Source organism: Leucoraja erinacea, chromosome 1 (genome assembly GCF_028641065.1).
Source record: "Leucoraja erinacea ecotype New England chromosome 1, Leri_hhj_1, whole genome shotgun sequence".
Classification (NCBI taxonomy): Eukaryota; Metazoa; Chordata; class Chondrichthyes; order Rajiformes; family Rajidae; genus Leucoraja; species Leucoraja erinaceus.
In genome coordinates, this window is record NC_073377.1 from 116673788 (window position 1) to 116690442 (window position 16655).

A 16655-nucleotide genomic window follows, 5' to 3' on the forward strand; every position below is an offset into this window, starting at 1 on the left:
CTTTTTACATACAGAGGGTGTTTGCGTATATAAAACCCTGGGGCTGCAGAGGAGCTTGCGAACTGAACGAGAGCTTTTAAATTTATTATATCTACTATTCGAGGCCTATAAAACTAATAATAGCTTTTGGGACCGGGTCTTGCAGCGATTCTCCGTTAATGATTTACTAGGCTGAACATGTGCGATTAGTACAGCCTAGTAAAAATCGGGTTTTAAACCCGCCCCCTCCAACCTTGGTCCTGTTCCCATAGCTTTAGGCTCTGGGGCAGATGCTCAGCCACGATTCAGGTATCCATTGTAACATACCTAAGATATGGGCTTCATTTTTGACAAATTATTATGTGGAACTTTATGAAACAGTTTTGGCAAGTCTACAAATATATCGACTGCGATTTTCCCATCAGTGCTCTTACTTAATCATAAAACTCTATCAAGCGAGTTACACATGATTTGCCTGAAGCTATTGCAGCCTTACTCTCATCAATCCATCCTGTCTGATTGACGGCAAATTCTGATTGTTTCTAGATCTTTTCCCACCACTGAGCCAACCTGCTTTTCAATTAGATCATATCAAAACGTCATGTCAATTTTGCCTACCTGCCTTTGATCCACATTCCTTGATATCCCTTTTTATAAAAGTCTAACCACTTTCACACTGAAAGATTTATCTGCCTAATGGTATGTTTCCATTATCATGTCTTTGCTTGCAATAGCAAGCAAACGGTTGATATATATCACAATGTGGATATACGATGTGCACCAATTTTTAGAGTGATGTGGGAGAACTATTAGATTCTAGAATCCCATTATCATGTTCAGCTATTGAATAGATTGCAGTGTTAGAGACAATCCCTACGATTCCGAGTTTCTACGAATTGTTCCAGCTGCAAATCACCCCTAACTTTGTAATAAGCTACTTAAAAAAATATGCAGCATATTATTTCCAGTATACTTTGCATTAGGCGCCTTCAGCTGGTCTGGGAAATTAACAAGATTTATTTTGAAAAGGGAGCACTTTCCCCAGTTAAATTCATTATTCTTTTATCAATTTGATCTCCTATACCACAAAGAATTCAGGAGGAACAACTTCAAATTGCTCAGTACTCTTGTGGAGGAAGGAACTGCAGATGCTGGTTTATACCAAAGATGAGACACAAAATGCTGCAGTAACTCAGCGGGTCAGAAGAAATTTCTGAAGAAAAGGAAGAGGTGACATTTTGGGTCGGAACCCGAAACGTCACCTATTCCCTTTCTCCAGAGATGTTGCCTGACCCGCGGAGTTACTCCAGCATTTTGTGTCGATCCTCGCTTACAAGATTCATTTACAGCTTTGACTACTTCAAAACCTGATTTATACTTACTTTTCAGGGTCATAGTAGTCCATACATTTCTTCTGCTTGTTGTATGCAGCCACACGGAAAGGAACAATTTCCAGAGACAGCAGGCCTGGTGCCATGGTCAGTACTTTTGCCCCATGTGTTGGCTCATACAAGTCCTTCTTGGTCTCAGGATGAGGCATGCCTGCAGGGTCTCGGCCCACAATGTAGAAATTGGCACCTGCAATCATGCGAGCCCTGCAGTGCCATTGGACCTAAATTAAACAAAATAAAATGCATGAACTAGATGATACAAACGAGTCATTTTCATTTTGTTCAAAGTGAATGGGAATTAAATGTAACATCTCTAAGTTTGCGGATGACACAAAGCTGGGTGGCAGTATGAGCTGCGAGGAGGATGCTATGAGGCTGCAGGGTGACTAGGTTGGGTGAGTGGGCAGAAGCATGGCAGATGCAGTATAATGTGGATAAATGTGAGGTTATCCACTTTGATGGCAAGAACAGGAAGGCAGATTATTATCTGAATGGTGTCAGATTAATAGAAAGGGAGGTGCAACAAGACCTGGGTGTGATTGTACATCAGTCACTGAAAGTAAGCATGCAGGTATAGCAGGCAGTAAAGAAAGCTAATGCATGTTGGCCTTCATTGTGAGAGGATTTGAGTTTAGGTGCAAGGAGTTCCTACTACACTGGTGAGACCGCATCTAGAATATTGTGTGCAATTTTCATCTCCTAATTTGAGGAAGGACATTATTGCTATTGAGGGAGAGCAACATAGGTTCACCAGGTTAATTCCCGGGATGGCGGGATGAACGTATAATGAAAGAATGGGTCGACTGGGCTTGTATTCACTGGAATTTAGAAGGATGCGAGGGGATCTTATAGAAACATATACAATTCTTAGAGGATTGGTTAGGGTAGATGCAGGAAAAATATTCCCTCTGTTGGGGGAGTCCAGAACCAGGGGTCACAGTTTAATAGTAGGACATTTAGGACAGAGATGAGGAAAAAACTTTTTCACCCAGAGAGTTGTGAATCTGTGGAATTTTCTGCCACAGAAGGCAGTGGAGGCCAATTCACTGGATGTTTTCAAGAGAGAGATTTAGCTCTTCGGGCTAATGTAATCAAAGGATATGGGGAAAAAGCCGGATCGGGGTACTGAATTTGGAAGATCAGCCATGATCACATTGAATGGTGGTGCTGGTCGAAGGGGTGAATGACACTCTTGTATTTCACAATATTTGAATCAGTGAAATTTGTTGTTTAATTTATTGTTACGTGTACTGAGGTACAGTGAAAAGCTTTTGTTGCGTGCTAACAAGTCAGCAGAAAGACAATACATGATTACAATCTAGCCGTCCCATACATGATGAAGAGAATAATGTGAAGTGAGATTAAGAACATAGCTAAAGTAAGAAATGCTGCTGTTGGGGTAAAGATTTAAAAGAGCAATTGTGATGCGTGATCGCAGATCCACTTCTGTGACCAGTGCACAAAGAGTCACCTGGCTTGGGTGCCATCTTGGCTTTAAGGCTTTTAATTAAGACTTGGGTTAGAGAGTCAGAAAGAGATTCAGCCTTTCAGCCCACCAGGTGACCATTAGCTGCCATTACACTAGTCCTATATTAATGACATTGTGTTATATTCTCCCCACAATTTCATCAGCTTTCTTCAGATTCCACCTCTTATCTATATACGAGGACCAACCTGAGATGTGATAGAGGAAACCAGAGCACCCAGAGGAAACTCACACAGTCAGAGGGAGAAGGTGATAACTCCACAAATACAGTCAGGATTGAACCCGGGTCCCTGATGCTGGGAATCAGATGCTCTACCAGCTGTGGCACCATGTCACCCAGTTATGAAATGTTAATCTTTTCTCGTGTGGACATACTTGCTATTCAGGCAGTACAGCGTAGGTTCACGAAGTTAATCCCTGGGATGGCGGGATTGTCATATGAGGAAAGATTGGAAAAGACTGGGTTTGTATACACTGGAATTTAGAAGGATGAAAGGGTATTTTATAGAAACGTATAAAATTATAAAAGGACTGGACAAGCTAGATGGCCTCCCAATGTGCAGGGAGTCCAGAACCAGCGACCACAGTCTACGAATAAAGGGGAGGCCATTTAAAACTGAGATGAGAAAAAACTTTTTTACCCAGAAGTGTGAATTTGTGGAATCTTCTGCCACAGAAGGCAGTGGAGACCAATTCACTAGATGTATTTAAAAGAGAGTTAGATAGAGCTCGAGGCTAGTGGAATCAAGGGATAAGAGGAGAAGGCAGGCACGGTTACTGATTGTGGATGATCAGCCATGATCACAATGAATAACCTCCTCTTGCACCTATTTTCTATGTTTCTATGTGTGCAACATGCCACTCGGGGTCTTTCCGGAAGCATAGAGTGCAGATTAACTCCACCATCTCAACTTCCATCAAGCACAGTGTACACCAATAATGATTGGTCAATACAGGTGCACAATCTTTTATCCGAAGATCCAAATAACGAAAAGCTCCGAATAGCGGACATTTTTTCGGTCCTTGAAGAAAGGTCCTTGAAGACGTTCACCGAGGGCGGCCCGCAGAGGTGACGGCGGAACCTCCGGTCGGTCCTCGAAGAAAGGGGAACTAAATCCCCATTCATAAAAGAGAAGGTGAGGGTATATTGCGCGGGAGGGTTAACAATTAACAATCTGCTGCTGCCTGCCCGCTGAGTTAAAAAGTTCCCATGGTAAACTCACGATACACAGAGTATCGTGAGTCTTGCGTGGGAACTTTTTAACTCAGCGGGCAGGCAGCAGCAGATTGTCGCTCCCTTCAGTTTCACCCCACCTACACCCCTCTGCTTCCCGGCCATGTGTGTGACCCCTTGCCTCCCCTCTCCAGCTCCCCGCCCATTGCACCGGCGCGGGGGCTTTGCCCTGTCTTTGCGTCGGCGATGCCAGCAGGTCCGTGCCAGTCACCGGAGACGTCAGGACCAACGGGACACCGACCTCCAGGCCCACTGCAAGCACGGAGAACCCAGAGACCCACAGCCAGCAGCAGCCCAGCCCGTTCCAACTCCAGAGGAAAACTGCAAACTGGCCGGAGACTTCAGGACCACCAGAAGCCGCTCCCCGATGGGCCGCTACGGCAACAAGTGGCAGTTCGCCCACAGCCCAAGCTGTGCCCCCTCATCGGGACACCGACCCCCAGGTCCACTGCAAGCACGGAGATCCCAGATCAGCAACTCCAGCCCAGCCCCGCTCCAACTCCAGAGGAACACTCTCCCCGTAGGGGCAGAAGCTGATGGTGTGCAAGGTACGTCTTGTTCTTGGGGTGGCGCAGCTCGGGCTGTGGGCAAACTGCCACTTGTCGCCGTAGCGGCCCATCGGGGAGCGCATTCCTCTGGAGTTGGAGGGGGGTGTTGTGCTGTTTGATCGCCCCCTGCTATCCCAGGGACAGGGAGACACAGCGGCTTTTTAGACTGGTGGGCAATCACTTCCAAAGTTCTGCCCACACAGTCAGTACACCTCTCCTACACTGCATTTCATACAAACATTTATTCTGCAAGAAAAAACTACATTGAAGACTCAAACTCGCGACCGAGTAACTGCCAGGATCGAGGCGCAAACTCGGGACCTAGCTCGGGGATTCAAGAATCCCCGAGCTAGGCCGCCTAAGGGCATGTAGCCCCGCTAGGGTGACATGAGTGCGAGAGGTGATTCAATGCTGCGGTCACATTTACAAATTCAGGAATTCATTCAACACACTGCATTTCATCCAAACATTTATTCTGCAAGAAAAAACGACATTGAAGACTCAAACTCGCGACCGAGTAACTGCCGGGATCGAGGTGCAAACTCGCGACCTTGTGGATATGAGCCGAGCACTCTACCACTGAGCCAGCGTTAAAATCTACGATAAAAATCTTCCATTCTGAAGGCCGAAAAATTCAGAATTACAGAAAGTGTCTGGTCCCAAGGCTTTCGGATAAAAGGTTGTGCACCTGTAATTGGTCAAATAAATCAATAATGATCGCTTAAATTTACAAAAAGCAGATAAGAAAGGCATATCGCAAAATATGCTAGAGCAGTTGCATTGATGTACAGGGTGAACATCCGTTTGAGAGAGAGCGAGAGAGAGTGCTCATAGAAATCAAAACATAATCCTTTCTAGATCTTGTTGCACGGAATGGCAAACTTAAAATATAACCCATAAATGTAATCGTAAGCGATGATGATTCTCACAACGCTAGGATAGCTGGACTAAAGCAAACATGTTTCACAAAGTGCAAGCAAAGAGAAACTTTTAGGTCCAGCGATAGCCTGGTTGCACCTCATAACGAAGCATTGACAGTGAAATGGGGTCATAGCAGTATTGGAGAGCCAGCTAATCATTTTGCATAGGCCATGTCCAATTAACAGCTCATTCAAATTCCTGCCAACAACTGATTTCATCTTCCAGCACCTGCAACTTAGCAAGAAGCACCATATATTGATGAGCTTTCATTAGTTGTGTGCACCATGTGATGTTGATCTCGCTGTGTGCAAACAGGACTTCACAGTTTTGATAGATTGCACGTAGCAACAATACTTTTCCAAGAATGGAGATTAGTGGATAATTCATCTGCAATCAGGGGGCACAAGGTTGAGGTAAGGGCTAGGCGGTTTAGATGGGGATCTGAGAATTTTTTTTTTTTAAACCCAGCATGTAATCATGTAATCTGCAAACTTCCTAATGATATCTCTTACATTCACATTTAACACACATAAGGGTCCAAGCACTGATCCCTATGCCTCGAATCACAAAAAAAAAACCTTCACCTATTAACAAGCCAATCTTTTGGATTCAATTTGCCAACGACGTGCATCCTACGGGCTCTAACTCTCTGGATCAATCTCTCATGTCAATATTTTGACATCATGTAGACATCATGAACTGGATTGCACTCATCTTTACACTTTGATATGTCTTGGAAAAATACAATTGTCACAATAGAGTTTATCCTGAACAAAAACGTGCCAAATACTTTTGATTAAGCATTACCTATCCAAGTGCAGATGATTCCTCTACCTCGGTTCCCTTTCCAACAACTTTCCCATGTTATATTCACAAGCTTGAAAGTACTTGGCTTATCCTTGCTGCACTTCTTCTCCATGGACTGTCACCTTGTCGTGGTGGAGAAGCTTGTGTGGACCTGAGATCCTGAGAGCGATGCCGTCTGGATAGCTGTCTGTGGGGAGCTGTCTGTGCACCAGTCTCCCCACGTTAAACAAAATCACGCACAGGCATCCTCCATATAGGGAATAGCACCCTAGAGGCACCCATGGACAGACTTCTTAAAAATATGAATCACATTTGCTGTTCTCCTATTATTTGGCACCTCTCCCTGTGGCCAGCAAAGATTTAAAAACTTACCAAAGGATCACCAATACCCTCCCTAATCCGTAGTGACCTAGAACACATCTCATCAGACCCTGGCATTTATTCACCTTTAAGCTCACTAAGACATGTAACGACTTATTTTTAAAGGTAACTTCTGGGGCGGCAAAGTAGTGCAGCTATAGATTTGTTGCCTTACAGCTCCAGAGACCCGGGTTCGATCCTGACTACAGGTGCTGTCTGCACAGAGTTTGTATGTTCGCACTGTGACCGCGTGGGTTTTCTCTGGGTGCTCCGGTTTCCTTCCACATCCTAAAGATGTGCGAGTTTGTAGATTAATTGGCTTCTGTAAATTATCCATCATGTGTAGGATACAATTAATGTACGGGTGATCTTTGGTCGGCGTTGACTCGGTGGGCTGAAGGGCATGTTTCCACACTGTATCTCTAAATTAAACTGAACCTAGAATTTCACTTTCTTCTTCACTAAATTCTCCAATTGCAATGTCCTTCTTCCTGGTCAAATAACGATAATACTGATTGGCCTTCATCAGTCAGAGTATTGAGTGCAGAAGTTGAGAAGTTATGTTATAGTTGTAAAATCCATTGGTGAGGCCACAATTGGAGTATTGTGTTCAGTTTTGGTAACACTTTCTAGAGAAGATTTACGAGTATGTTGCCAGGACTCAAGGGCCTGAGCTATAGGGAGAGGTTGGGCAGGCAAGGACTTTATTCCTTGGAGTGCAGGAGTATGGGGGGTGATCTTATAGAGGTGCATAAGATCATGAGGGGAATAGACAGGGTATAAGAACAGAGACATTTACCCAGAGTATGGGAATCAAGTAGCAGGGAACATGGGTTTAAGGTGAGGGTAGAAAGATTTAATAGGAACCCAAATGATATGGGTCAAATGCAGGCGGGTGGGACAAAGTGTTGATGGGGCATGTTGGTTGGTGTGGGGAAGATGGGCTAAATGACCTATTTCCACACTCTCCTGTTTCCACACTCTAATTAAGCACCCAACTAGAGCCTCCGGCTCCATGCCCAGGCTATACCTTTGTTCCCCACTAGGTGCTCGTCCCAAGTGTACTTATAAAACGCTTTTGGAATTTTTCTTAATCTTTTCCACCAGTGGTGTTTCATGCCCCATCTTTGCCTTTCAAATTTATTTTCCTAATGTGGCCTACCTCATAGTCATACAGTGGAAACAGGCCCTTCAGCCCAACTTGGTTCATATCCCTCTAAACCTGTCCTATCCATATACCTGTCTAACTGTTTCTTAAACATTGGGATAGTCCCAGCCTCAACCACTTCATTTGGCAGCTTGTTCCATACACCCACCACCCTTTGTGTGAAAAAGATCCCTCAAATATTTTCCCCTTCACCTTGAACCTATGCCCTCTGGTCCTCGATACCCCTACTCTGGGCAACAGATTCCCTGTATCTACCCGAGCTATCCCGCTCATGATTTTGTACACCTCTATAAGATCACCCCCTCATCCTCCTGTGCTCCATGGAATAAAGACCCAGCCTACTCAATCTCTCCCTGTAGCTCACACCCTCTAGTCCTGGCAACATCCTCGTAAATCTTTTCTGAACCCTTTCAAGCTTGACAATATCTTTCCTCTGACATGGTGTCCTAAACTGAACACAATATTCTAGATGCGGTCTCACCAACGTCTTATACAACTGCAACATGACCTCCCAACTTCTGTTCTCAATACCCTGACTGATGAAGGCTAATGTGTCAAAAGCCATTTTGACCACCTTATCTACCTGCGACTCGACCTTCAAGGAACCATGCACCTGCACTCCTAGATCCCTCTGCTCTACAACACTTCCCAGAGGCCTACAATTTACTGTGCAGGTCCTGCCCTTGTTAGACATCCCAAAATGCAACACCTCACACTTCTCTGTATTAAATCCATGAATTATTCCTCAGCCCACCTGGCCAATCGAACCAGATCCTGGTGCAATCTTTCACAACCATCTTCACTATCTGCAAAAATACTCACTTTTGTATCATCAACAAACTTGCTAATCTTGTCATGTTCTCATCCAAATCATTGATGTAGATGACAAACAGTAACGGGCCCAGCACCAAACCCCGAGGCACACCAGTAGTCACAGGCCTCTAGTCCGAGAAGCAACCTTCCACCATCACGCTCTGCTTCCTTCCATGGAGCCATTTTGCTATCCATTCAACTATCTCTCCTTGGATTCCATGCAATCTAACCTTCCAGAGCAGCCTACCATGCAGAACTTTGTCGACCGCCTTACTGAAGTCCATGTACACAACATCTACAGCTCTGCCCTCATCAACCTCTTTGGACACACCTTCAAAAAAAATCAATCAGATTTGTGAGACATAAAATCCCACGTACAAAACCATGCTGACTATCCTGAATCAGCTCATGCCCATCCAAATGCCTGTATAACCTATCCTTCAGAAAATTCTCTAGTAACTTTCCAACTACAGATGTTAAGCTCATTGGACTATAGTTCCAAGCATTTTCCTTGCAGCCCTTCTTGAAAAGAGGCACGTTTGCCACCCTCCCAGCATCTCTTCTGTATTTAAGGACCTCCTATTATCTTTACTCTTGTGAAGCCTACCTTTGCTCCTTTCAGATCTCCATATTTACCATCACCGCCCAACAGAGCTGACATGGTATAACATGGTCTCAACGCTGGAAATACTGGCGAGATTACAATGATGTTAGTTTGCTTACCATTCAAGTGAATTAGAAGTATTCTGCACAGCCAGCATCAGCAGTATCTTTGGTGCTTAAAGGTACCTGGTAGTCGAGTAGAGCAGGGATCACTGCTACCCAGTTTTGTTTTTCATCCTATTCTTCAATCTATCACTGAAGGCAATGGTGAACTTCATCATCAATGTCTGCCTTTCCTGGGACTTGGTTTCCATATAAAATGCAGCCCATATTTTCTTGTATGTCACTCTGCTGTACCACAAGGGCAGGGTTGTTGAGGATCTTCGGCTTGCCGGTTTGAGTATATGATCCAACCTCTCATATTTCAGTAAATGGCTCGGCAATGAGTTGGGCTGCAGCCTTTAAATGTGCCTGCAAACATATGCATAGCCTGCAGACTGCACCTTGACTAATGAAGCTCCAGTCACCTTTGTCCTAGAGTGTAGATGTTGGAGGTTGAGCAGCTTCCTACTACATCTGATGATTGGCTTCACTCCTGTGAAAGATTGTTGCAGTTGCAGTCTAGCATTGCGATGAGAAAGATTTAGAGAATTTAGTGAGGCGATGAAGAAACCTTACTTGATGTAGAAACAAGAAAATGCAGATGCCGGTTCACACAAAAGGGTACAAAGTGTTGGAGTAGCTCAGCGGGTCAGGCAGCATCTCTGGAAAACATTCAAGGCTCCGACCCAAAACGTCAGAACCATGTTCTCCAGAGATGCTGCCTGACCTGGAGAGTTACTCCAACACTTTTTGTTTATTTTTGCCATGAAGGTTTATGTGACCGATATCTGGAATAGAAGGCATACTGAACAGGAGGAGATTGGGTTCACTAAACCAGTATTGATTGGAGAAATTACAACAAATCTAATTGAAAGTACAAAATGCCTGACCCACTGTATTACTCCAGTAATTTGCGTCCAGACTTATTTGATGCAAGTTTTCACCAAGATCAGCTCAACTGTAATTGTGTTTTGTATGCCATCATGAAGCAAACCCAAGATAGAAAGTCTAGTCCTAATTTGGTGATGGAATCAAAAGGTTGGAAAAAAAAAGCCAGGAGACAGAATGTGCACTGTGGTTCAGAGAGCAGGGGTGTAGTCACTCACTTGGACAATGATACAATTGAAAAGGTGCCAGTGCTTGGAGCAGGAGAGTTGCTACAAGGGCTTGTGCTTGTCCCTCTCGCAAAACAGGATATTTGTTCAAGAAATGCTGTACCTCAAGCATTTAGTCCAGAGGAGGGCTCTAGAAAAGTCCCCATTCACCTTCCTTGCTAGTTATGGTTTGCCAGAGAGTTGCTTCTTCAGGAAACATCTTCCTCTAGGATTTTTTTCCAAGGTCGGAGGTATAGTTCTCCTTAGCTACAATGGAAGTGTTGGGGCCTATACCTAAGTATTGGGTCCGCAGTGTGATGGTTTTGAGGTAGAATTGATAAAAGGGCATAAGGTGCTCAATAGTTCTGCGAGATGTTGAACTAACTCATTCTTAATGGCAAAGCTCACTTCGCAAAGTCAGTGTTCCTCTTCCTGTTTGCACCATCAGTTCCTTAAATTAACCATCTCTTGTGCGTCATGTCTCGTTTAGGATGATAATGTAGTTGTCAAAGGATCTGGGTTCCCACGCTATGACAGAACAGCATGCAGTTCTGTCACTCCCGTAAATATCCACGAGAGCCCTGAAGTTCTGAGGAGACGCAACAGACTACAGTTACTGGAATCTTGAACAAAAACCAAAGTGCTGACAAACTCAACATGTCAGACTATGGAGTAAATGGGCAGCACTTTTTTCAGGCTGACTTTCTTTTTATTTCAGGTTCTGACCTTGATGCTGTGAGGAGGAAAGTTTATTGTGCATGTTTTCTGTTAACATGCAGAGCCATTTGCTCAAGGTATCACACAGATCCAATGGCAAGTCCAAGGCGACTGGAGACCAATCTCTGTTGCATGGATATTAATGTCACATGCCTAAGTGTGATGTGGAAAATACATACACATACATCAAAGGTTATGGGGAGAAGGCAGAAATATGTTGAGAAGAAAAGATAGATCAGCAACGATGGAATAGCAGAGTAGACTCGATAGTCTGAATGGCCCAATTCTGCTCCTATGACCTATGCACTTACACACTGTCTCGCATGTCCTCTCAGTCAGACACACTTACTCCTGGCCAAATTTCTGTCCATGGGTTTCAATCCTGGCTGGATGTTTAGCCCCATTCCCAGTCCTTGACTACACATCTACCCACGTTCCCAAGTCCCAGTGGTGTTCATACACCAGGCCAATTTTCCTGCCTGTGACTACCTATGCCACCATCGAAGGGATTTACAGGAGTCGCTGCCTCAAAAAGGCAGCCATCATCAATAGAGCCCCACATCACCCTGACCACACACTCAATTCACCCCTGTCATCGGGATGAAGGTACAGGAGCCTGAAAACTGTAACGTCTAGGTTCAGGAACAGCTTCTTCCCTACAACCATCGGGTTATTAAACACTACAACCTCCAATAAGCTCTGAATTACATGGACTTGGGGGCATTGGTTTTGCCTTTTTACACTATTATTGTTTGTTTTATAATGTGTGTGTGTGTGTGTGTATATATACAGTGGCTTGCAAAAGTATTCATACCCCTTGAACTTTTACACATTTTGTCACGTTACAACCACAAACGTAAATGTATTTTGTTGGGATTTTATGTGATAGACCAACACAAAGTGGCGCATAATTGTGAAGTGGAAGGAAAATGATACATGGTTTTCAAATTTTTTTACAAATAAAAAACTGAAAAGTGTGGTGTGCAAAAGTATTCAGCCCCCTTTACTCTGATACCCCTAAATAAAATCCAGTGCAACCAATTGCCTTCAGAAGTCACCTAATTAGTAAATAGAGTCCACTTGTGTGTAATCTAATCTCAGTATAAATACAGCTGTTCTGTGAAGGCCTCAGAGGTTTGTTAGAGAACATTAGTGAACAAACAGAATCATGAAGCCCAAGGACACACGACAGGTCAGGGCTAAAGTTGTGGAGAAGTTTAAAGCAGGGTTAGGTTATAAAAAAAATCCCAAGCTTTGAACATCTCACGGAGCTCTGTTCAATCCATCATCCAAAAATGGAAAGAGTATGGCACAACTGCAAACCTACCAAAACATGGCCGTCCACCTAAACTGACAGGCCGGGCAAGGAGAGCATTGATCAGAGAAACAGCCAAGAGGCCCATGGTAATTCTGGAGGAGCTGCAGAGATCCACAGCTCAGGTGAGAGAATCTGTCCACAGGACAACTATTAGTCGTGCACTCCACAAATCGGGCCTTTATAGAAGAGTGGCAAGAAGAAAGCCATTGTTGAAAAAAAGCCGTAAGAAGTCCCGTTTGCAGTTTGCCACAAGCCATGTGGGGGACACAGCAAACATGTGGAGGAAGGTGCTCTGGTCAGATGAGACCAAAATTGAACTTTTTGGCCTAAATGCAAAACGCTATGTGTGGCGGAAAACTAACACTGCACATCACCCTGAACACACCATCCCCACTGTGAAACATGGTGGTGGCAGCATCATGCTGTGGGGATGCTTTTCTTCAGCAGGGACAGGGAAGCTGGTCAGAGTTGATGGGAAGATGGATGGAGCCAAATACAGGGCAATCTTGGAAGAAAACCTGTTATAGTCTGCAAAAGACTTGAGACTGGGGCGGAGGTTCACCTTCCAGCAGGACAACGACCCTAAACATACAGCCAGAGCTACAATGGAATGGTTTAGATCAAAGCATATTCATGTGTTAGAATGGCCCAGTCAAAGTCCAGACCTAAATCCAATTCAGAATCTCTGGCAAGACTTGAAAATTGCTGTTCACAGACGCTCTCCATCCAATATGACTGAGCTTGAGCTATTTTGCAAAGAAGAATGGGCAAAAATGTCAGTCTCTAGATGTGCAAAGCTGGTAGAGACATACCCCAAAAGACTTGCAGCTGTAATTGCAGCGAAAAGTGGTTCTACAACGTATTGAGTCAGGGGGGCTGAATACTTTTGCACTCCACACTTTTCAATTTTTTATTTGTAAAAACATTTGAAAACCATGTATCATTTTCCTTCCAATTCACAATTATGCACCACTTTGTGTTGGTCTATCACATAAAATCCCAATAAAATACATTTACGTTTGTGGTTGTAACGTGACAAAACGTTGAAAAGTTCAAGGGGTATGAAAACTTTTGCAAGCCACTGTATACATACATACATATATATATATATATATGTGTGTGTGTGTCTGTGTGTGTGTGTATGGGTGTGCATATGTATATTCATGTACGTATACGTTTTGTATATGTATATATACACACCGAACTTTTTTTTCTCATTTATTATATTGTTTACAGTGTATTATCTATACATATTCTCTGGGCTGCTGCAAGTAAGAATATCATTGTTCCATATGGGAGATATAACAATAACACTCTTGACTCATGACGACTACAAACATCAGCTCTTTCTTGATTAAATTAAATATTTATACGCCTTGTCATCTTCCCCTAACTACCAAACTATTCCACATTTTCCTTGACCTGCGTCCCCTTTGATATCTTGTTTTCACACCTTACCCATCCATATCTCTGTGTCTCCCCTGACTCAAAGTCTAAAGAAGGGTCCCGACCGGAAACATTACCCATTCCTTCTATCTAGAGATGCTGACTGTCCCGCTGAGTTACTCCATCATTTTGTGTCTATCTTCGATGTAAACCAGCATCTGCAGTTCCTTCCTACACAAGTTGAGGGAAACAATGGCTGCTTGACTGAGAGTCAAGAATCAAACAATTGTGGAAGAAAATGCCAATTTGCATTCTAATGTTGCGAGGGTGGTCCTGTTGTTTAAACAATAAAGGCCTTACAACAGATAGTCAACAGTGATCCCTATTATGTCCTGCTTTTCTTCCACTCACTGTCTAATATGCTGTTATTGTCTTTGTAGGTGCACTGTTTCTTACATTATATAGAAACTAAGTTTCCTACACAGAAGCAATTCATTAATAATATCTCATTGGTGTGCTGTTGCTTACATTACATAGAAACTATGCATGAATAATATTCATACATTAATATTTAATTAGTATATTGTTACTTACATTACATAGAAGCTGTCCTTTAATTATTTTTTAATTTGTATTTTGTTCCTTACATTATATGTAAACTATAAATAATTTAATTGCCTATTGTTTACCTTGGTATAGGGTCATGACCACCGGGTGGCGCCCGTAATGGCTGCCTCGCCAACAGTCTGTCTCATCCTTTTCCATCTTTGTTGTTTTTCAGTATGTGTTAAATTTATGTTTTAAGGCCTATCCCACTTGGCGATATTTTTTCGGCGACTGCCGGCGTCATATCAGGGTCGCCAAAAGATTTTGAACATTTCGAAATCCAAAAATCGCCCAGTGGGACAGGCCCTTTAGTGTTCTTTAGCTTGTTTTATCTCTTACCTCGACGGAGATGCGATTTTTTTCCTGTATCGTATCTCCGTCTGCACTGCGGCCTGACATCATGGAGTTGGCGGCCTCAGCAGGAGACCGACTTCGGGAGCTCCAACTGCGGGAGACTGCAGGACTTAACATTGTGGAGCTCGCAGTACCTGTCGGGGATCGACCGAGGAAGCTCCAAAAATGGGAGCCTGCGGACTTTAACATCGTGGAGCTCCCGATCCCTAGTTAGGGTCTGACTTCGGGAATGTGGGAAATCCACTGTGGTGGATGTTTATGTTAACTTTTATGTAGTTGTGTGTCTTGTTGCTTTTTTTTTTAGTATGGCTGTATGGTAAATCGAATATCACTGTACCTTAATTGGTACACGTGACAATAAAAGACCTTTGAATCTTTGAACAATTGCAATAAAAATGTTTTTTTCAGATCTAGAGTTTGAGAAAGATGCATGCTCAATCCTGTAAGTTCTGTCTCATGTATAAACTTACTACAGTTTGTGCAATATAATAAAATATGCACATGCCAGTTTTTACACAAGGCTTCCTAAGGCTTCACTAATTATTTCTGTAATATGGATGTTTTACATAATTACAACCACAACATGTGCATTTCTCCAAAGCACTCCCAAGATCTGGAAGGTCCTACAGTATTGCACACTAGGTGTGAAATGCCCTGCTCTCAATATGCCGTTTTGTTACTACAAATCTCATGCACACCAAAACCAATTTCCCATCTGTGCAGACTAGCAACACAGGATGTGGTAATTGCCCTATCCACAAACTTGGCAGCACAATGAAGCCTCTACCACAAACTATTCTGGAAATGGGATAATATGGGTAGATTCAACAACAAAAAAGGCAGCACATTGGCTTCATTAGTTTTTTTTTGTGCATGGATACAGCAACAACATTAAGCTTCTAAGTCCAACAGAATAAAGCCCCTGTCCCACTTGGCGACTTTTTTTGGCGGCCTCTGTTGTCGTGAGCTGTCTCCGCAAGTATTGTCACTTTTTTCTTGTAACCTTGCAGCGACAGCGGGCTTGACGTTGCCTGTCGTCTCCTGTCTTAGGTGCTGTCGTAGGTTGTCGCCAGGATGACGGCAGGTGACATAATATGCCGCACGGTCATGAACTCTGCGAATTCCTTTTGTGACAATCTGCGTCATCATACGTCAACCGGCGACAGTGCCTACGTCAAGATACGGATCAAAATGACGTTACTCGGCTTCTGTCGTCTTCAGATGTCGCAGACAATGTCGTAGCTTGTCTTATCTTGCCGTTTCGTATGTTGCCTGCGGTTGTCGTTGTTTGACGTCTGCACGGTCGCAGGATGTCGTGTGTTGTCGCTTTTGTGGTCGTACAAGGTCCCGTAAAATTGTGACGCCGGATGACATAAATTGTCGCAGCTTGACGTCAACTGTGTTGTAGCTTGTTGTACAACTTGACTGTTTTTCGGCGACCTGCTACGTCAGTCAATGACGCCGGCAGTTGCCGAAAAAATCGCAAAGTGGGACAGGCCCTGAAGTCACACTTGCAACCGGTTTGCAGCAGCCTCTTCTCTGTTTTACAGCCACGCTATTAAATCTGGCATTTTATTCCGACAGGAAAATCACATTAGCGATATTGATCTGAGAAACAACCAATAAATGTTCACAGGTGATCTCAACAAATTTGCTGTTGGCGTCTTTACCCTGAAGATGGCACTCATTGTTGTTGAAATAATAAACCACTATTGAAAATACTGAGAAAACATCTATCCTTTCCAACATGTATCTAGTAATTCATATA

General features: G+C 43.6%; 1 protein-coding gene across 1 annotated transcript in view; it reads right to left on the reverse strand.

Moving 5' to 3' along the window:
• The window catches only part of papss1 (3'-phosphoadenosine 5'-phosphosulfate synthase 1), a 92362-nt gene that overhangs the window by 2492 nt on the left and 73215 nt on the right, over positions 1-16655 (reverse strand). The window contains exon 11 of the mRNA XM_055641874.1: positions 1362-1591. Within this exon, the coding sequence (XP_055497849.1) occupies positions 1362-1591 (230 nt within the window). The remainder of the gene's footprint in view (positions 1-1361; positions 1592-16655) is intronic.